We start from the raw sequence: 23,505 nt of genomic DNA on the forward strand, positions 1-23,505 counted from the left end.
GGTAGTCTTGAGTGGAAGACCTGGGGAGACTATGAAGGCAGTAGGGAAGGAACAAGATGGGACAGCGAGGTGGCACAGTGGATAGAGCACTGGCCCTGGATTCAGGAGGACCTGAGTTCCAATCCAGCCTCAGACACTTTACACTTACTAACTGTGTGACCCTGGGCAAGTCGCTTAATCCTCATCGCCCCACCAAAAAAGGGGGGGGAGGGGGCGGCTAGGTGGTGCAGTGGATAAAGCATCAGCCCTGGATTCAGGAATACCTGAGTTCAAACCCGGCTTCAGACACTTGACACTTACTAGCTGTGTGACCCTGGGCAAGTCACTTAACCCTCATTGAACCACTTAAAAAAAAAAAAAGAAAAGAAAACCTTCAATGGGAAGGAACAAGTTGAAGGAGAAAGGACAGAAGGGCAAGAGAGCCAGAGGGAGCTAGTAGGGAGAGAGACAAGAAGGGAGAGGTCATTTTGGTCAGATAGTTGGGGGATGGGTTTTGAAATGGAGAGAATAGGAGGAAAGGAAGCTTACACATTGAGTTGTCCCCTTTCTTCAGTAAAATAGAGGCAAGGTCCTCAGCTGAGAGCAAAGGCTGATGTGTGGGAAGCTTGAGAAGGGAAGAAAGTCTGGAACAGCTTCCATGGGAGGGAGAGGGATGAATTAAAAAGGAATAAAGGACTCTCTCTGGTTGCAGTAAGGGCCCAGGTGAGGCTAAATGATATATATTTGTCACGTGACCATCAGCACACTTGTGAGGCTTCCTGCAGCCTCATTCAGTAGCTCCTGAGTAGGAATGGAAGCAGTGGATAATAGAATAATGCACAACTGAGGTTTAGGGGCAAAGAACAAGGAATTCAAGAGCAGTGAATAGCATATAGCTGAAATGGTTAGCTGTTAGGTTGAGGCTATAAGGTTAAGAAGTGGTGCAGACATGTACAAAAATATTTATAGCTGCTCTTTACATGGTGGCAAGGAATTGGAAGTTGAGGGGGTGCTCATCAATTGGGGAATGGCTGGACAAGTTGTGGTATATGAATACAATGGAATACTATTGTGCTGTAAGAAATGATGAGCAGGAGGAGTTCAGAGAAACCTGGAGGGTCTTGCATGAGCTGATGATGAGTGAGATGAGCAGAACCAGAAGAACATTGTACACAGTATCATCAACATTGAGTGTTGATCTACTGTGATGGACTATATTCTTCTCACCAATGCAATAGTACAGAAGAGTTCCAGGGAACTCATGATAGAAGAGGATCTCCAAATCTAAGAAAAAAAAAAAAGAACTGCAGAGTATAGATGCTGAATAAACCATACTATTTCTTTTGGTTTTGGTGCTGTTGTTTTTTTCTATTTTGAGTTTTTCATCATCGCTCTGATTTTTTCTCTTATAACATGACTAATGCAGAAACAGGATGTTATTATATGTATATATGTATAATATGTATGTATACATACATATATATATACACACACATTATATATATATAAATATATATATGTATATATTACACACACACACACACACACATATATATATATATTAAAAAAACCATAACCTATATCAGATTACAGGCTGTCTAGGGGAGGGGGGAGGGAGGGGAGGGAGAGAGAAAAATCTGAAATTGTAAAGCTTGTATAAACAAAAGTTGAGAACTATCTTTACATGTAAAAATAAATAAATGAACGAATAAATAAATAAATAAAATGAAATAACAAAAAAAGAAGTAGTGGTGCAGAGGGGCAGCTAGGTGGCCCTGGAGTCAGGAGGACCTGAGTTCAAATCCAGCCTCAGACACTTAACACTTACTAGCTGTGTGACCCTGGGCAAGTCACTTAACCCCAATTGCCTCACCAAAAAAAAAAAAAAAAAAGAAGTGGTACAGAATGGGGAAAGGTCCAACAGTAGGTTATGGACAGATAGGAGAATGTCAGAATATTTAAATAGGGAAGTGAACCACTTATGGATCAAGGTGAAAACTAGAGTGGCTAGAGAAGACAAGTCAACAATGGTGAACAAGGTATTGAAACTCCTTGAGAAAAAGAAGGGAAATAATTGTCCAAAACACATGAAAGAATATTCTCAATCACTTTGGTTGTTGTTGTATAGCATTTGACTCTTCATGATCCCATTTGGGATTTTCTTAGAAAAGATACTGGCATGGTTTAACATTTCCTTCTCCAGCTCATATTACAGATGAAGAAACTGAGGCAAACTAAATCACTAGAGAAATGCAAATTAAAACTGCGAGGTTCCAAGTCTATCAGAATGATAAAACTGACAAAAAAGAAAAATGACAAATATTTAAAGGAGTTGCAGGAAAACAAGCACACTGAATTGATTTTCCATTCTGGAAAGCAATATGGAATTATGCCTTAAGGTCGTAAGTTGTGTGTGCCCTTTGACCCACTGATGCCCATATCCTAAAATAAGGAGACCAAAGAAACAAGAAAAGGTACAATAGATAAAAAAATATTCATAGCAGGTCTTTGGTAGTAGCACAGAACTGGAAATTAAGGGGGTGTTCATCAGACGTGGAACAGCTGAACAAATTTTGGTACATGAATGTAGTAAAATACTATTGTACTATAAGAAATAAAGAAAGTTTCAGAGAAATCCAGAAGACTTATATGGACTCAGGCAGAGAGCAACAAGTAGAACGGATACTATAACATCAACATTATAAAAACTGTAAAAGACTTTAAAATTCTGATGGATACAATGGCTAACCAAGATTTCAGAAGAAAGATGATTAAAAGTGCTGCCCTTGGGGGCAGCTAGATGGCGCAGTGGTTAAAGCACGGGCCCTGGATTCAGGAGTACCTGAGTTCAAATCTGGCCTCAGACACTTGACACTTACTAGCTGTGTGACCCTGGGCAAGTCACTTAACCCCCATTGCCTGTAAAAAAAAAAAAAGTGCTGTCCATCTGGACTTGAGTAAGAAGAATCAGAAACACATTTTTGGAAAAGGCCAATGTAGAAATTTGTTTTGCTTAACTATGCATATTAGTTACAAGGGTTATATGGGAGTGGGTTGGGAGGTGTAGAGAATGGAGGAGAAAGTTGGGATGGAGGGGAAATAGATAATTTTCTTAATTAGAAAAAAAACTAAAACAAATCTGGGGAGACCTATACAAACTGATGTAGAGTGAGAAAAAAAATAAATGCTTGTTAATTGCAAGATAGAAAGATAGATAGAAAATGATCTTGGGAGGAGTGGGGTATAAACAGACTAGGTGACAAGCTTTGATTAAGTATATGTCAAAAGAGGATAAATTATTGAGTAAAAGGGGGCAGCTAGGTGGCGCAGTGGATAGAGCACCGGCCTTGGAGTTGGGAGTACCTGAGTTCAAATCCAGCCTCAGACACTTAACACTTACTAGCTGTGTGACCCTGGGCAAGTCACTTAACCCCAATTGCCTCACTAAAAAAAAGAAAATTATTGAGTAAAGAAGATTAAGGCAGAGTCTGGAAGTGAAAATGAAAACAAAGAGAATTTGCTTCAATTCCTCCTCTAGGACCATGGGTTAATGAGAGAATGTATATTCACTGGGAGAGAGGAAAACTAAGGACAAATTGTTGTCAGAGGACATCCAAGTGTCTGTGAGGGCTGGCAGAAGGAATGTTAAAGAAAAAGGTCCAGGATGAATTCCAGAGAGTACATCAGAGGAGTGGACAGTGTTAGAGGGTAAAGGTTCAGGTGAATGAGGATAAGGAAAAAAGAAGAGGAGCTAATGACAGTTTTCTCCTAAATGGCCAGTGATTGTTAAGGATAGGGAAAGAAGCAAGAAAAGATTGCAAAGCAGGCCTGCTCTTTCAATTAGGTTGCTGATAGAAAGTGGGGTTTGGGAGGGGAAAAGCAATAGGAAATGGTGAGTGGTGGGTCCCCTCTGAGGGCAGAGGGCTCTGGACAGCAGCCAAGTCTGAGTCTGGAGGGTTCATACAGGGCCTACTGGATTTAAGTGCTCTTCTTCCTCCTTTGGGGGGGCTGATTTCATAAAATCTGGTTCAATGCCTAAGACTGAAACGCTTATTGTTACCATGCCATAATTCTGTTTCTAGAAATTAAGTCATATTCAACCAAAAGGACCATAATGGTTACAAGTCTTAGAATAGTACAGGCAATTAGAATATAATAATATTCAAGACATCACCTCCAATTCATTCAGTCTCTGGATTCGAGGAGTAAAATGAAGTTTATCAACATCACATGCGAATGGTGGTTGCCAGGCCTAAAAGAGAAGAGAAAGCAATTAGAAGATATGTCATATTAAGCTCCAAATATCCAAAAAAGGGCTCTGTAGAAAGGGGGGAGAGAGAACTGCCCATTCTCATTACAGCTTATTACATTATTACATCTCATTACACTTATCCCTTCCAATCACTTCTTTCCCCATTGGTTCAGTGCAAAAAATGATGTGGGAATTTTGGAGAAGTTTTGTGGAAGCTGCAGACGGCACAAAAAGGCCAGAAAAGTTTAGAAACTCAGAAATGCATACGATATATGTTTAATACTGTTGCTGTCAAGAAAAAAAGGAAATCTGCAAAGCCTCAAGATTTCTTCTCTGGTATGAACATTTTACATGCCCTTAACTCCCAAGATGTAAAGTAACTATGATTACAGAAGTTACATTTCTGGCAAGTACCCTGTAAACAGACTTTTAGATATTCTTTTTTACCACTGACAGCATAAAAGAAATTTAAAAGGCACCTACTAGCTGTGTGACCCTGGGCAAGTCACTTAACCCTCACTGTCCCCCACACACAAAATTTAAAAAGGAAAATGTTTCCAAAACATAAAAATTTACAAACAAGGTAAATCTTAAAACACACTATAACCACCGCCACCACCACCCAAAAAAACCCAAGCTTCTCTGACAGAATATTTACACTACAAGGAAGATTGCAACAATACAAATTGGCTAGGATTATTTATTTGGCGCAAAAGTTGCAAAGAAAATCAGTGCAAGCCTAGTATGATCAGTAGGAGTAGAATGACACAAAAGACAAATGGGGGGGGGGGGGCAGAGTTGGAATGTGGGGAAAACTTTGTGGAGCAGTATAATGGTCCACCTGTTCTGAAAAACAATTTGTCACTATGATCAAAAAGCTATTAAAATAAACTGTATACCTTGTGAACCAGGAATATAGCTATTAGTTCTCTTACCCCAAAGAGATCAAAGAAAGAAGAAAAGGACCCATGTGTATAAAAATATTTAGATCAGCTCTTTTTTGTTGTGGCAAAGAAGTGGAAATGAGGGGATGCCCATAAATTGGGGAATGGCTAAACAATAGCTAAATGTGGTGGAATACACTTGTGTAAGAAATAATAATCTGGTGCCTGTACACTCTGTACTCTGTACACCCACTCTTTTTTTATCTGTCCCCTCCCCCACCTACTACTGAGCCCCTTCTCTAACCACATAGCACCCTGCATAACCTACACTCCATAAGCTATAGTTAGAAGAGACTTCAAACACTCAAGGAGCTATTTTCAAAATATTTCAAGGACAAGATACCAAAAAGAGTATAAAAGATCAAGGACAGGCTACTGAAATGACATCATGGCACTACCAACCCACATGTCTATAAAATATTCATGTTTTCTAATCTATGCACAGGGGTTAACCTAAATGAAAACAAGAAAAGGGAGCAAGTAGAATTCCACAAGTAATATTCTTTTGGGGGGGGGGGGGCCGCAGGGCAATGGGGGTTAAGTGACTTGCCCAAGGTCACACAGCTAGTAAGTGTCTGAGGCCGGATTTGAACTCAGGTACTCCTGAATCCAGGGCCAGTGCTTTATCCACTGCACCACCTAGCCGCCCCCCACAAGTAATATTCTAGAGAAGATTACACCCTCATAGTCAAAGAGGTGACTCCACAATACTGCTAACAAAAAATCATCTGACTCTCTGCTGCAGTCTTTAAATGCCCTTCCCAAGTGTCTTATTCATGTGTTGATCATATATGATTTCTTTTTAAGAGAATGAATCTCCACCTCTTGGCCAGACTGGAAAGGCAGCAAGGACTACTCAGAGATGTTCTCACTATTGTTCAACATAGAACCTGTGAACTTAGGCCAGTCAGAACATCCTCAGGCAACCTAATTATCCCTACCATGCCAGCCACCCAATGAGTCCTTCTGCTCACATTGTTGATATACTTTAGTGTAGAGAGACACCCAATCAACTTAGCTCACTACAGCTTAAAATATTGAAGTTCAAGAGACTTGCCAGCCTCAGTGTTCCCAGAAACTGAGATTACAGGCATGTAGATCAAGCCAGTCTAGATCACACAAAATTCGATGAAAACCAGAGATAACAGGAACCAAAAATGTTGACTGAGTCTTCTTGCACAAAGTCAGTTTTAGGAAATACTGCATGCCAGTTTCCAAGGACACTAATGCTCTTGGTGTGTAAACACTACTGAAATATTTACAGATTATCCTTCCAAATACAATCACAGCAAACTTTACCACCATTCCTGGTAAGTGTGAGAGCAACAGACAGCTGTCACTCAGTTTTAAGTTGTCCACTGTTGTCTGCTAAGCTCTAGCCCTAAAGAATTTCTATCTTTGCTGGTGCCCTTAGTGTTAAGCTAAGGTAAAGGTGGGTGTTCTTGGCACAGCTTGCTTTAGTGACAGAGTGCCATGATTTCTGGACATTCCAGGGCTTCACAGTAGGGAAGACAAAAGACTCAAACTCTTAAAACTAGAACATCTGAACTGGAAGAAATCATTTAAGTTAAGAAGTTAACTTCTATATCAACCTTCCAGGTTTCTCATTTGTAATCAACATAGTAAGGATGGGCATCCAAAAGAGTTATACAAGTTTAACTTCAATACACATTTAGTAAATACTCAAATATAACAGAAACTTTAAAGTTGCATGCAAGAAAACCAATCTCCCTAAATTAAGTTGTTCAGGAATTTCATGAGGTTTTTTTTAAATGGTCCTCTATGAAAACTGACAGGATTGGTACGTGAATTCTGCAACTCGTCTATCAGACTGATTGCCTTGTGCAATCTTCCTGTAATAATGTTTTGGTTGTTTTCAATATTTTATATTTAAAATGTTCAAAATAAAAGTTAGCATTTATAATCTGAGAGCCCAGATGTTTTCCTCAACACAAAGTTTATGTATTCCTTAGGAAGACAATTAAGTAGGAGGAATCTGGGACTTTAAAAATCCTCCACAGAGATTTGGACTATCAGGTAAATATTTTCTTTACGCCCAGCACCCCATATGTACCTAGCAACAGCAACAACGCCAAATGAAAATGAGAAATATTTGGAAAACAAGAGAAACTCTTAAAAATTGTTTCAGAAAATGCTCCATTCTAAAACAAATGTCAAGAAAACTAACTCTGAAAGTGATCCATCCAGGAAGCCACATACTTAAATTACATGGGCTAGAATCTGATACCACCATTCAAACCTCCAACATAGTTAATTTAATAGAGCAAAGTCAAATTTGGTTTAAACCAGACATCCCCATCTTGCATATAAAACCTTTTAAACTTTCTAATTATAGAGATCTAGTCATTAGTTTAAGATACTGAAGTGAAGAATGACTCCCTACAGAGAAGGGCCAATTAAAAAAAAACAAACAAACCACTGTCAAAAGGAAACTAATTTTTTACCAAGATACAGTATTTTTTTTAATTGTGACCTGCACCCAAACAAACCCAATCAGACATAATGGCAAAGTTCACCCTAAAGCAAAGCCTAAGTTCTCCTAAATAGAAATTCTAATTACTTTTTTGAATGGAATGTCAAACAAGGAAATAGAGATCACCAGTCAACTCTAAAGCAAAGCTTATTAAACTGTGGGGTGCGAAAAATTTGGCATCAATAAAAGGTTATTTTTACCTTTTATATACCTATATACCTGGCATAAAAGTTTAAACAATATGCAGGGAATAGACTTATACTCTTATGTTTAAATAAAGCTTTCCTTAAAAAAAAAAAAACCAAATAGATGATGTATGTAGGTAGTAAAAGTATTAGCTTCCTTTTTACAGATAAGGAAAGTCAAATCAAAGTTATTACATAATTTGTCAACAGTAGGAAAACTAGTAATCCAAAGGGATGATTCCAGGTCCTTTGTTTCCTCTATTACACTGGAGAAAACATGAGGCCAATTCCCATTGGATGAATATCAGGAAAACAGAAATTTAAGCAGTCAAGCATTTCTCTTCTAAACAAAAAGATGTTTCACAAGTGGTACCATCCCCATTTCTGCCTTCACTGGTGTGACCAGCACCAGCTGAGCAGCTTTGGGACGACGGAACATCTGCAGTCCTGGTGGGAGGTGTCCTGGGTCCAAAGTGTCTGCTCCAAAGAGTTTTCAGGACACCTTGAAAGGCTTCATTTCACTCATCAAAGCCCATCCAGTTTTTCTAAATCTGACACACTCCAGATAACCTGAAAGTTTAGTCAGACATGGTAACATGCATATATGCCACCTTTCCTTTTAAAGTCTTGAACATGAAGGGGTTTGCCCCCACAAGCTGTCCTGTCCAACAAAGCTAACTACTCTAGCATGACCCACTCATCTCTACCTGAAAGGGAATACCACATTTTGTCTCCCAGTTGTCAAGTTGGGCTTTTATTTTCCTAGTTTTTAAAACTGGCATCTTTGAACAAATTTTGAAAAAAGTAAGAGTTCTCACTGTCTCACCTCCCACTCATCAAATATACTTTCCTTTCCCCAACATTCATTTCTTGGCAGCAGGGAAACCACCTTCTTGTATAGATGAGCATAACTTCTACTTCAGTAGAGTAGCAAGTTTATACTTCAAAGATTTAGTTAGATCCAATCAACTGCTAATAAAATAAGCAATAGGTCAGTAGTGTTGGGCCAATACAATTGCAATTACTGTAGTATTAAATACTACAGACGGGCAACTAGGTGGCGCAGTGGATAAAGCACCAGCCCCGGATTCAGGAGGACCTGAGTTCAAATCTGGCCTCAGACACTTGACACTTACTAGCTGTGTGATCCTGGGTAAGTCACTTAACCCTCATTGCGCCCCCCCCCCCAAAAAAATACTACAGAAAACAGGCTGTTCCATGATAGCCATCCTTTCACACTAACCATGCTATTTTCCTTCTCCATGATCAGAATAATCAAGACTTCCTCCTAGCATGCCTCACATTCCTCCCCTCAATGTGACAGTAAAGTAAGAAGTGAGCTAAGCTGTATCTGTTTCAGTTCCAACTAGCGAAGTACTCTTAAATTTTAACACAACCTAAGTATAAATTGAGAATTTGATCTCTGAGATATTTGCACCTAAGAATAAAAAAGGTTTACTTCTGGTTCTACAGACAGCAGCTACTTATAAATGTGAACCTTTCAAAACAAATTTTTAAAGACTAACTCATAATAGTGCCCTGTACAAAGATGCAAATGTTTAACAATCATGACATGGGAAGTTGGGGGGGGAGGGGCCCATGGGGAAGCAAGCTTAAATTTAATTATAAATTATTTATTAGCCCCTCATTTCTTCTGCTCATTATGTCATATTTTTTAAGTTTAACATTGTTAAGTTTTTATGGTACTGAACTCAACAAACTCTAATTGGGAAAGTTATGGCTAGTAATACAAAGGTCTCTGCCAAACTCCCTCTCCTAGACAGAAAAATACACATACCCCCCCCCCACACCACACACAAAGCTATTTACAAAAGTACTAAAAATAAACAAAAACACTTCTTTAAAGCATTCTTACTGCACTGACTAAATTTGTATTTTTAAATTCAGGTCTTTAATAGAACACTCCTCTATAGCTCTTTTTAATAAAACTTCCAGAGATTAGAAACGACAAATGTATGATGAGCATGACCACATGATTACCTTATGGTCATTAACCAACATTTTACAAATTGTTCTGATTCTATGAAAACAAATGTAGGGAAGGCAAATGGGACGATCACAAATATTTGATAACTCCTGTTAAAATCTATGAAAAGTGAAGTTTTAAAACCAATACTAGTACCTGGCCAGCTGCTTGGAATGTTTAGTGTGCCCTCTACTGGTTTCTGTACTGGCTCAGCTAGGTAGAGTATGTGGATGCAAATAGCTGGTTTTGTTAACATCATTCTGGAAGATCCCAAAAGAGTCTTTTGATAATACAATTTCTATCTTTACTTCAAGTATTGGCCAGTATTCAAGCCTTTGAAGAGGCAAATTCTCTTATTCATTAAGTTTATTCACATTCACGTTTGTTGTTGTGTTCATGGTTAGTCCTGACCCACTCCCCAAGACATGCATTTTGGGGTTTTCTTGGCAGAGATACTGAAGTGGTTTTGTCATTTCTCCAGCCCCATTTTAGAGATGAGTAACTGAGGCAAAGAAGGTTAAATAACTTGCCCAGGATTCTGTAGACAATAAAGTGTCTGAGGGCAGATTTAACTCAGTAAGATGGCACAGCACAATATCCATGGCACCACCTAGCTCCTCATTAGAAATTTGTTCACTAACACCTGGCCTAAGTTTTGTTACTTAATTTGACTCCTACCTGGATGGGGCTGTCCATGAAGGCTTCAGTTGCAAAGAACTTTAAAAGAATTCATGAGGTTTTTTAAAAAAGATCAAAAAAAAAAAAAAAGAAGAAAAAGGGTTGTCTGTCAATCAACCTAGCTTACCTCCCAAAAAAAGTCATTTAAATGTTATTTAAGTACTAGTTCCATTAATTTTTTATGCCATCCACACCACTAGAAAATTACTGCCAATTATCAAAAGTGACAATATTAAGGGTTATACTACCAAACCCTAAATTTAATAGATTAAATTAAGCTACCAACCACCCAAACACCCTTCCTCTCCTCCATCCCTTCACTGCCAAATTTCTAAGAGGCTTGCTGCCTCAACCCCCCCCCCCACTCACCCACCTCACTCACTCTTCAATCCCCTGAAATAGAATTTCTGTGCTTGCTGAATTGCTGGATCCCAAAACCGCACTGTCCCAATTGCCAAACCCTATGACTTTTCCTCGGTTTTCATTCTCACTGACTTTCCTGTAGCACTTGGTTTTGTCCCATCTCCCCACCCCTCCTTTTCTTAAATGTCTTCCTTAACATCCCTGACACTTAGTTCTCCCTCATACGTGTCCTATGTCTCTTTTGGTCCCGTACTATCTCCTGCCTGATATGAAACAAACCCAGGACCTTCAGTTTGGCCCGGAGCCCTAAGGTCTATCCTGAGCTCTAGTTCTAAATTTCCATTTGCCTTCTGGACAGACTGGATGTATTTCCAGGTTAACAGATGCGCAATCTAACTATCTTTCCTCAAAACCTACCCCTCCCTCCCAAGTTCCCTATTCCTGTTAATGACAACTTTTTTTGCAGACATGAAGGGACAGTTTTCAGGAAAGATAAAAACATGTGATCTAAAAACAGTAGTCTACTTTAGCTGTTACCTAGAGTGTCTAAAAGGAAGTAGTGACAAAAAGCTAAAAAGGTAAAGGGTCATTTTATACTATGGCAATGAGAGCTACTGTGTGAGGGGGAAGGGGGGGAGATTTATGTATTAGGAAGATTATTTTGGCATTATTTGTGTTAACAATGGGATGGAGAAAATGAGAAACTGGCAGCTGGGAGAACAATTAGGAGGCCATTCCAATAGTCCAAGCAGGAGGTGACAACTGCCAAGACTAGGGTAGTGGCTAAATGATTAGGAGGTGACTAACAGATGAAATATTTGCTTTTTTTTTTTTTAGTGAGGCAATTGGGGTTAAGTGACTTGCCCAGGGTCACACAGCTAATAAGTGTTAAGTGTCTGCGGCTGGATTTGAACTCAGGTACTCCTGACTCCAGGGCCGGTGCTCTATCTACTGCGCCACCTAACTGCCCCCTAACAGATGAAATATTGTGGAGAATTGATAAAACTAAGAAATGGGTTGAAATGTATGGGATGAGACATGGAACAAGACACATAGCAACACTTCGGTTTTGAGTCTAGGTGGCAATGGGAACATGAACTCCCTACACATTACCATCTGTTTGAAAGATCTCTCCCTTCAAGACACAATACCAAGGGCTAGCTTGTCCTTCTACGAATCCTTTCCTGATATCCAGCGATCTCTCTCCTTTGCCCTTATAGTCCACCTAGTATCAAACTTAAAGGTTTAAATGTTTCCTTTAGGGGCAGCTCGGTGGTGCAGTGGATAAAGCACTGGCCCTGAATTCAGGAGTACCTGAGTTCAAATCTGGCCTCAGACGCTTGACACTTACTAGCTGTGTGACCCTGGGCAAATCACTTAACCCCCATTGCCCCGCAAAAAAAAAAAAAAATTATATAGATAAATGTTTCCTTTACCTTTCTCCCTACTCATCAGAATATGAGCTGTGGCAAAAAGGAACAAACAAGAGTTTTTTCATCTTTGGATCCCAGGGTCAGCACAGTGCCTTACACATAAGGGATATTCAGATGTTTGCTGAACTACAATTGGAAAGGCATTTAAGTACAGGGTTTTTTTAAGTACAGTTCTAACTAAAGTAAATAGACTGCAAGATTAAAGTAAATGACTAGGAAGTCTTTCCAAAGTTATGTTGAGTTTAAAATAGGTCTTCAGTAAGTAAGGTGAATTCAAGCAGTTCATTAACAAAATTCTACATAAACATATGGCAACATAGTACCAGGAATGTGTGATAATGTGAACAATAAAGGACAGGATAAGCAATAGACCTGTCATTCCACAGGTATAAGGCAACTCCCTCTACCACTGCAGGTCAGTCAGCACCTTCTCTGCAACATATAGTCAGAGTTGCCTGCTAAGCAATTTGAGGTTAAGTGACTGGTCCAAGGTCACATGAGTATGTGGCCCTGTCTTCCTAGCTTCAAGAGCAGTTCTCAATATACACTATGGCTGTCTCTTACTATACACATTATAAGTAATTTATACAAAAAAGAAAAATTCACCTTCATTTTGGAGACTCCCTCATTAATAAGACCGTTGCTTTAGCATTCTCCCTTATGCTTGGTAAACCCATGGTTAGTTCTAAAGGAAACAGTTCTCAAAAGCTCCCCAAAGTGAACTTGGACTTCAGAAATGGAATTCTCCTGGCTATGGATAATTTCTAAAGCTTTTTAGAATATATCCTTAAAAGAAATATACACACATGCATACAGAAATAAATTTCATTCAAGAGGGAAAAGAGAGAAGAAAGGAAGGGGAATTAGAGGGAAGGTAGACTCAAGGAGAAAAGTCCTAGGAAAAACAAATTCTAAGGATGTATGAAATTTTTTCTAGCTCTTGAAGTGGCAAGGAATAGGAACATGGAGGAAATATCCATAAATTGGGGAATGAACAAGTGATGTATAAATGTGATGGAATTCTAGGAAATGATGATGGGGGTATTTTCAGAGAAACCTGTATGAATGAAAAGGCAATGATGACACCAATATGGCAAAGGCAGAAAGCTTTGAAACTAGGAATTTTAGCATTTGTAATGAACAACCACGATTAGAGGGGACTGATGATTAAACATGATACTCCATTTCTGATCATGTAAATAAAAGTACAGAATGAAACCAAAATATTGTTTTGGACATGGCCAACATGAACATTTGTTTTGACGAGAAGGCAGATTTCTGTTAACTGAAAAAATACAATTTTTAAAAGCAGGATATATCCTGAGAAGTCTGCTAGAGCAGTGTCGGTATAGTTGTAACTATCCCTTCAAGTTCACTAGAAGGATCCCCAAAAGATTCCTTGTAAATAGGAAAATAAGCGGTGTTCCTTACTGGACAACCAAAGCAACTCTTCATCCATTTGAATGGATGCTAACATATCTATTTAAATCAAATATTAACTGATTTCCTTTAAAAATCAAGCATAACCATAAGCATAAAATGAATTAGAAAATATTAGAGTTTGATCATATAATCCAATTCCCCCATTCCACAAATAAAACCAAAACCTAGAATAGCTAGTAGCACCCTATGCAGATGATTTGCCAGTGAAAGGAGACAGTAATGATTTCAGATCATCTGACACATTAATTCTAATTGATCAAGCTTGGCATTGAGAATTGTGATGCAATAATGCTGCTGCGTTTTTTAAGGGATCTTAATTTGTTTAAAAATAATTTACCACTATATTTTCTAAATATTTAACTTGAGGTCTCTTGGGAAATTTATACAGAAAAACATGTGACAAAGAGACAGCAATCATAAAATGCATGTTCCTTGAACAGTAGGAAATTCTTCATTCTTTGTATCCTCATCTGAGTACCTAGCCTGAGATACATTAAACACTTGTTGATGATTTTTTAAATATTCTAAAGAAAATTAAGAAATCAACTCTGCTTGCTGTACCCAAAACTACCTGAAGCATTAAACCAAGAAATACTAAATACCCACACCCTTATTTTATTAGATCAGTAAATACCTGTCCTACCTATAAGCAGGAAGGCTGATAAGACTAGAAATCTAGTCACTTCTTACATTCCAAATCAGGACAAGGGCAAAAGGGATTCTGTATTAGTTCAGTAAGTGGGATTCAAATGCATGTCAGTCAATGCAATCAGATTAAAAACTACTATGGGAATCCCAGCCTAAGCCTCACAGGCTGAATGAAATTTGCTGAATAATTAGTGTATTTAGCATTCTTTTTTCAAACAAGTAATAGCTGTTGAAGGGGTTGAGGGAAGGGGAAGGGGGAGGGGGGAACCCAAGTATTTCTACTAACCTTCAGAGAACAAAATTAATGGCCATGCATTTACTCTGCATCCAATACCCAAACCAAACCAACTATTCCATAAATTGTCACAGATGTTTGGATAGGAGATAAATGCTTCAGGCAAAGTTCTAAATTCATCTGAGATCTTGGGTTTATGATTCTATCACTATTACAAAGATAATCTTTAATATTATAATTGCAAATATACCTGTATTGTGTTTACTTACAGTGATGGATATGAATTTAAATTTAAAATGCTTCTAGGGAACTAAGTCTATCACTGAAAGATCATCCAATGATTTAACAAGGGACAAATATGCCAGTCCAGTCACTCAACATAATTTTAATAAATTTTAATCAAGAGTCTTAAAATTAGTTCTCAGGGGTGGTGCAGTGGATAAAGCACTGGCCCTGGATTCAGGAGGACCTAAGTTCATATCTGGCCTCAGACACTTGTCACTGTGTGACCCTAGGCAAGTCACTTGACCCTCACTGCCCCACCCCACCCCAAAAAGATTAGTCCTCCAGTTTGAAGAATGAGGTTATTAGATGGCAGATAAAATATGATCAGTAATGGATTTAAGTTTAACCAATCCAAAGTCCTGTGTATTGCTGTATGCCTTTTTCTATACTTATTACTTTAATTCTGCTGGACTGATCTTACTCTCAAATTAACTTCACGACCAACAACTACAAAAAAAGAACAGATCTGGCTAGTAGGATGACACATCACTTGGACAGTGTCTCAGGTTTAAAAACTACAGTTCAAGATTATAGTGTCCCCCAGATTTTAAAGTGAGGAGGGTCATACTTCATGTATGAATGGATTAGGAAATCATTACCATAAAATCCTACACGAATGAAATACGGGAAGGCTCAAAAGTATAGCCCAATAGAATTATTTAACTGAGGCTTAAGACAATAGCTAAACAGAACTGGAAGCAAATACCTGGCGTAACTGAACCAAATATGTAAAATAGTTCTCTCACCCCAAAGAATGAGTACCCAAAATTTTGTGGTAAACCAAATTTAATTCAACAAACATGTTCAAGGCACCTTACTAGGCAAGAAAAACAGCAAAATAAATATATATATAGTTCCTATCTTCAAGGAGCTAGTGAGGAAGATAATATATACAAATAAATAGGGGTTATTTCATAAGTGTTGAAGTAAGCCAGAATCATACCTGATACTGATAAGAATCCAACTCCCTCCCCCCCCCATCCTCCCCCCATCCCTACATCCATTCATCCCATCTTTGTATACCCACTTCCCGAGCCCATTCACTGGAGTAAGTCTCAATGGAAAAAGTGATCTCAACTTCAATCTTCCAACAATTCTGTTCAAAACACTCCAGAATATCACCAGCAAGACCAGCCTCTAGGCCAAACTGCATGACAGAAATCAACTTTCATTGTCACCAGCCAAAAGTGGTGCTCCATGACAAGGTCCTATGCTAGGTGCTGGGGATATAAAAACAGTTTCTACCCTCAAGAAAGAATAAAAGAGAAAAAAGTGTGAGCATGACAGACAGAGCACCCAAAACAGAGGTTCCAGAAAAGCTTGTCATAGGACACCCTGAAGGAACACTGAGCTGATCTCACTGATGAACCACCAAGGTAAGGAGCAAATACATTTCAAGCCTATGGGAAAACCTGTGCAAAGGCTAGGAGGCAAAAGATGGCAAGAATAAAATCGCAAGTCGGATACTTCGACTAGCATGAAGGCTATGTGAAGGGAAGCATAAATTCTCCTGAAAAAGTTCAGGAAGTAATAGTGCCCTACAAGATGCATAAGCTAACAGGAGGTCCAAGAACTCTTGCAAGCTTGGGCTACTTTGCAAGGCATTGTTTAAGCATCAGGAGGTGATAACGGCCCCTTTGTATTCTGCCCTGGTCAGACTTCAATTGGACTACCGTGTAGAGTACTAGGTTTAAGAAGGACACAGATTAAGTAGAAAACTGCCCAGGAGAAGTGGCAAAGGGAAGAGAATGGTAAAGGGCACTGAGACCATGCCCTAAGATCTGACAAAGAACCAGGGGGGATCTTTAACCTGAATAATAGACGGAGGTCATGAAGACCTGATGACTGCCTTCCTTCCAGTTGCTTAACGGCTGTCATGTAGTGGAGGAAGTGGACTTAATCTGTTTGGTCCTACCCAGAGGGTAGAACCGGCTGCAAAAAGGCAAATTTAAATTGTGCGTCAGGGGGAAAAAACGTCCTAACAATTAGGATCTTAGACCTAGACCTGGAACTCCTGAGGTCATCTATAGCAAAACTTCTTAAACTTAAATGTAAAAAATTGGGCAAAAGTAAAACATTATGGATACCTATTTTATATAGCTAGACGCCCCAGGTCGTGCAAAAATTTCTCAGGGTGAGTGAAAAAAATAAAAGAAAAAAGAAGCCCTGATCTATAGTACAACACCCTCATTTTACAAATGATAAAAGAAAGGGCAGCTAGGTGGCGCAGTGGATAGAGCACTGGCCCTGGATTCAGGAGGACCTGAGTTCAAAGCCAGCCTCAGACACTTAACACTTAACTAGCTGTGTGACCCCTGGGCAAGTCACTTAACCCCAATTGCCTCACCAAAAAATAAATAAATAAATAAATAAAATAAAATAAAACAAATGATAAAAGAGCCCCAGAGAGGTTAAGAGACTTGCCCAAAGTCATATAGGTAAAAACATCAGAGCTGGGATTTCTTGAACCCAGGTCCCCTGACTCCAGAGCTAGCACTCAGATTCCACTATCTCACTGCCTCTAATATATAACTTTATGGTGCTTCTGTGTAAAGAGCTCAAAGTACTTAAGATACTGTTTTAAAATACCTTGGGTCAGGGGGGCAGCACAAATCCATCCATTGCGTCACATAGCTAACAACTAGAACAGGTACCTCAAACAGAATTCCTCCTCTTTCCCTTCTTCTAAGTCACCCAAAGTTCACAAAAGTCAGATTCTTTCCTCTCCCTCTATGTGACCAATCAGTCATAGTAGATTCTGCTTCTCCCCATTCACATGACCATCACCCTTGTTCAAGTACTTATAACTTCTCACCTGCTCTCCTAGTCTATAATAAAGATTTATTAAGCACCTAACCTAACATGTTGCCAGGGGCTGTGCTAAGGTGCTAGGGATACAGAAAGAAACCAAAGACAGTGCCTGCTCTCTAGGAGCTCACAAGCTCCCAACTGGTCTCCCGGCTTCTAATTTCTCTTCTCTGCAAATCCATCTTCCCCACAACTGAAACATTCCCAAAGCATAGGTCATGGAGCTTCAGTCATTGGCTGGCTTCCTCCTCTTCAAGCCTCAATCTGTCTCCAAACTATGTTTCTAGACTGACTTGACCTTACTCATCCTATACCTGACTGTTGGGGGGGTGGGAGGAAAAAATGAAAGCTCCTTGAAGACAGGCACTATTTCCATTATTTGCTGTACCCCCAATCCTCAGCAACAAAGTCCTTTATAATGAATGCTTAATGAATTGAACTGGACCTAACAGGATTTAAAGATCATATAGTCCGGGGGCAGCTAGGTAGGGCAGTGTATAAAGCACTGGCCGTGGATTCAGGAGTAACTGAGTTCAAATCCAGCCTCAGACCATTGACACTTACTAGCTGTGTGACCCTGGGCAAGTCACTTAACCCCCATTGCCCCGCAAAAAAAAAAACAACCAAATACTCTGTTCCAGGGCTGAGGATACAAAGAAAGCAAAACTGTCCCTGCCTTTAGGAGCTCCCAATCTAATAAACAATTTCAGAGGGAAGGTCATAGCAAGCCTTTGGGGGCTTCTGCCCTGACTTTACAGGGAAAGGCTCAAAGAAGGGAACTAACTCACCTAAAATCAAGTTGCTACTTATAAGGCAGAACTGAAATTTGAGCCAAAGGTTTTTTCCTCCAAGTTCAGGGCTCTTCATAAGCAGGCCATCAAGTTAACAGTTCTATCCTATGAGATATCAGACCAACTTTTTAGTACAGTGCTTATTTCCCAGATATTCAAACTGGGTAAATGGACAAGAATACGAAGTGGACTACTTATTGAACTCCACTAAGTAGTTTTTCAAGGTACACAAATTTTAGAACTTCTGGATCCAATATGACCTTACCTTTTCCTCTAATTTAAAAAGTGGGTTAAATTATGAGCTGAATAAAAGTAAATAAAGCACAAATTTCAGAAGTACTGTGTAAGGGATTTTTCAGGGAGATGGGGAGACTGCTTCTATGAAGCCTATCCATATTAGGCTAAGCATGAACAATCACTTAAGAACACCCAGTACCCAAATGGTACCCCAAATTTCACCACACACAATCTTCCACTGCCCAAAACACTGAAAAGTTTGTTAAAAACAAACAGGGGAGCAGCTAAGTGGCACAGTGGATAAAGCATCAGCCCTGGATTCAGGAGGACCTGAGTTCAAATCCGACCTCAGACACTTGACACTTACTAGCTGTGTGACCCTGGGCAAGTCATTTAACCCCAATTGCCTCACCAAAAAAAAAAACCCACCAAAAAACAAACAAACAAAAAACCTCTCTACCTAACTTTATCCTGTTCCTTGCTTCTACTTTCAAGGTAAAACTGTCACCCTTTCAGTCCTCTAGTGTGTTCCAGTTCTGGAACTTTGTGTGTGTGTGTGTGTGTCTGTGTCTGTGAAGAAAAGAAAATGATTCATCCTTTAAGACCCCTAGAACTGGTGTACCTTACTTCAAAAAGCATTCTCAAACTGAGGTCAAAAGGAAGTTAGGCTTTGGATCTTAATCCCCTTCCCAATTAATTAGTCTGGACAGCAGCTCCAGTTAGTGCCTGATCCTTATTTGTAGATGAAGCATGCTTGAGCCAAGGTAATGCTGGAATTAACAGGAAAAAACAAGACCCTCACATGCTTTTAAAAACCTGGCATTCCCCATTCACCCTAGCTAGCTGGGGATTCCTCAATTCCTGGAAGTGTAGGTTATTTTAAACCACTGGTTTATGAAATTAAAATTTTAATACAAAACGTTCCAATACAACAAAAGCTACAAGGGAAAGAAGTAATACAAAATCAAGTGGGTTCAAAGAATCTAATTCCCATTCAATCATTAAAGGGCCTCAAGGCTAATGGTCCCCCCCCATCAGTCAAATGGTAAATCTAAAAAATAGTAGAGAACTGGGTTCAAATCTAAACTATTAAATCAATGTGGCCTCAGGCAAGTCATTTAACTCGTTTGGGGCTCAGTTAAAATGAGGAAGTCTGGATTAAATGATCTTAAAGTTTACTTCCAATTCAAAATTCTAAGAATTCAAAATGGAATCTTTTTTTTAAGTAGTGAAAAAACGTATACATACAAATTATAACATATGAACTCTAAAAGAACCTCTACTAATATTGAAACCTGCAACAAACAAGTCAGTATAGCCTGTACTGTATGCACATTCATCAGAAAAATGAGAGGGAAACTTACCAAAACTCAAATGTTGTCCAGAGAGCAATAAAGAATCATGGACACTGCTTTTAAAAAATTGTTTCCAGGTAGAACAACTATAATCACCTACCATGTGCCAGGAACCAGGAATACAAAGACAAAAATGAAGGCGCCTGCCCTTCATGTGCTCACATTCTATCAGAAGAGTAAATAAGTGTATACAGCGAGGGCACTAAAAGGAGGAGGAAAGAATCCACAAAAGCTTCCAGTATCAGAAGGGGGTGCTTGAGCTGAGTCTTAAACTAGGGATTTTAAGAGGCAAAAGTGGAGAGGCATAGAGAACAGCAAACGCAAAAACACTCAACAAAGGAAAGATGGACAACCATATGTAAGAAGCCAGTTTTTGGCTTAGACCACTGGAGTGTGGAAAAGATAATGATGTATAATAATAATTAAGGCTGGGAAGGCAGGGGCAGGTTGTGAAGGGCTTTGAATGCCCCACAAAGGACATAACTTATCCTAGAGGCAAGAAGGAGCCCCTGGAGTTTACTTAAGTCGAATGACATGGTTAGACCTGTTGGGAAGATGGGGAAAGCCATCTTCATAGGTTATGCCTCATACTCAGAATAGTATTCCCTTCCTCATTCTGACTAGCTTTCTTCACATTTCAGCTGGGCCCCCCCATTTTCCACAAGAAACCCTTCCTAATCCTCCCCAAATCTTAATGCATTCTCTCTAAAAATCACCTCCAATTTAACATATATACACATATATGCATATTTATATATACATGTGTATATTATGTATGTGCGTATATATGTACAATACATATCGTCCATAGTTGTCTCCTCCATGAGTCTAGTCCTTAAATTCCTTGAAAGCAAGAAGTGGTTTTTTGTTTTTGTTTTGTCTTTCTTTGTTTTCCTAGCATTTTGCACAGTGTCTCATACATAGTAGGCCATTCATAAATGCTTGTTGATTTGACTTGATAGGAGAAAGTCTTCAGATAGGAAGCACTATTAAAGAGACTACTGGGGCAGCTAGATGGTGCAGTGGCTAAAGCACTGGTCCTGGATTTAGGAGGACCTGAGTTCAAATCCAATCTCAGAAACTTGATACTTACTAGCTGTGTGACCCTGAGCAAGTCACTTAACCTTCACTGCCCCACCAAAAAAGAGAAAGACTACTGAAGTAGTCCAAGAAAGAGGTTAAGTAGGGACTGAATTAAGATGGATAGCTAGGTGGTACAGTGGCCCTGGATTCAGGAGGACCTTTTTAAATCCAGCCTCAGACACTTGGCACTTACTAGCTGTGTGACCCTGGGCAAGTCACTTAACCCCAACTGCCTCACCAAAAAAAAAAAAGAAAGAAAAGATGGATAGCCCAGAACAACAAGGCAACAGGTAATCTTTTGAGTATTGCACTAAACTCTACTTAAATTATGACTAGTCTGTAGGTTGCCCTGGCCTGAAGTTGTCAAAAGAACACTCCCAGAAAAGTGAAGCCTGAATAATACCAAAGATAAAAGAGAATGAGAAACAGAACAAACATACCATGCTAATTTTCATTAAGAGAATCCAACTGGGGCAGCTAGATGGCGCAGTGGATAAAGCACCGGCCCTGGATTCAGGAGGACCTGAGTTCAAATCTAGCCTCAGACACTTAACACTTACTAGCTGTGTGACCCTGGGCAAGTCACTTAACCCCAATTGCCTCACCAAAAAAAAAAAGTAATCCAACCCCCCCCCCAAATAAAGAAGGCTTTCAAGGGCAGCTAGGTGGCACAGTGGATAAAGCACTGGCCCTGGATTCGGGAGGACCTTAGTTCAAATTCGGACCTAGATACTTTCCACTTACTAGCTGTGGGACCTTGAGCAAGTCACTTAAACCCTCATTGCCCCTTCCAAAAATAAAGAGAGAGAATTTCCCTCCACTCAGGGTGACATGTTACTACTCCCAATAATTAGCCAATAAATTAGCTGACATGCAAGGTCCAACAACTGACCTTTCTCCAAAGATAAAGACAATGGATGCAGTAGTAGTGCAAAAGTAAGGCACTTCCTCCCCATCCCCAGTCCAAGTGTCCTTCACTCACTAGAAACAGAAGACTCGGGTCTCAGGTCCCAAATCTTCTTTAGACACAGCATAGAAGCAGCTAGGTGGTACAGTGGATAGAGGACTGGACCTGGAACCAGAAAGACCCCTCTTCCTGAGTTCAACCTCAGCCTCAAATATTTTACTAGTTGTATGACCCTGGGCAAGTCACCTAACCTTTTTTGCTTCAGTTTCCTTATCAGTAAAATGAGCTGGAGAAGGAGGAAATGAGCTGGAGAAGGAGCAAACCACTCCAGTATCTTTGCAAGAAAGCACCAAATGGGGTCAGGTTAGAGTCAAACATGACAACAGAAGCAAAGCCATTTAACTATCAGGCTGTTTTGAGTGTAATTGCATTTGACACCAAAAGGTCCATTTACCCAGCCCACCCCAACACTGCCTTCCTCCCTCCTACCCCACACTGCCAGGAAGTAAGTGGAGCAAGTTTCCAGTCTAGGTTCCCTTCTATTAAATCAATGTTTCCAATTTCAGGGAGAAATTCAAAGCACCAAATTATCTCTAAAAATTTCCCCTCTAGCAAAAGGGGAAATGGAGGAACCTATTTTCCTTCAGTCTGGGAATCCACTGTCACAAAAAAAAAAAAAACCTCGGTATGAGTGAGTACCATTCATTAGGCAACCTATGGATTTAGAGAGTAATGTTTCTTGAAGAGAAATTGAACTTCGACTTGAAATTTGAAAAATTTTTTAAACCTACAAAGACGAATTTAATCAAATCCCTTTTTATTCTTGGTTCTCAACACCCCGCAATCAATTCTTACTCTGGTCACTGAACTTATTGAACAGAACAGCTATCAACTTAAACTCTTAAGTGGTCAACATTAGAGGAAGAAAATGTTTAAGTTAGGGTCTTTGCCCTCAGGGAGCTTAAAAGATGAATACTGTAAATAAATCAAAGGATTAAGAAATAGATGAAAGGGACATGAGAACATCTAGTTCAATCCCCTAACTCTTATTACATATAAGGAAACTTAAACCCAGAGGGGTTAAGCAACCTGCCCAGGATCAAATAGTATAAAGGCCAGGAGTAGAAGCCAAGTCTGACAGATCAAAAGTGATCCTTACAAGTATACCTAACTGGGACTCTTGTAAATTATAGTTAACAACCATACCAAATTTTTCTTTCGCCAAGGCATAGTAGGCACTAAAGGCACTTATTAAACTAAATGACTTTGCATTATATTCAATTCTCTCATGTTAATCACCATTTCTCATTGCTGAGAAATTTAAGATTTTTTAAAAACAGAAATTTCACTAGGTATCCAATCACCCAAGTTACAGACACCTAAAATTATGGAAGCAGC

At 39.4% G+C, this 23,505-nt stretch overlaps 1 protein-coding gene across 3 annotated transcripts in view; it reads right to left on the minus strand.

The window, feature by feature from the left end:
• KDM5B (lysine demethylase 5B) overlaps positions 1 to 23,505 on the minus strand; it is a 70,439-nt gene that overhangs the window by 41,262 nt on the left and 5,672 nt on the right. For all 3 annotated transcript variants that reach the window (XM_044001927.1, XM_044001925.1, XM_044001926.1), the window contains exon 2: positions 4,154 to 4,231. In XM_044001927.1, coding sequence (XP_043857862.1) covers positions 4,154 to 4,231 — 78 coding nt within the window. The remainder of the gene's footprint in view (positions 1 to 4,153; positions 4,232 to 23,505) is intronic.

This window comes from Dromiciops gliroides, chromosome 4, assembly GCF_019393635.1.
Source record: "Dromiciops gliroides isolate mDroGli1 chromosome 4, mDroGli1.pri, whole genome shotgun sequence".
Taxonomy (NCBI): domain Eukaryota; kingdom Metazoa; phylum Chordata; class Mammalia; order Microbiotheria; family Microbiotheriidae; genus Dromiciops; species Dromiciops gliroides.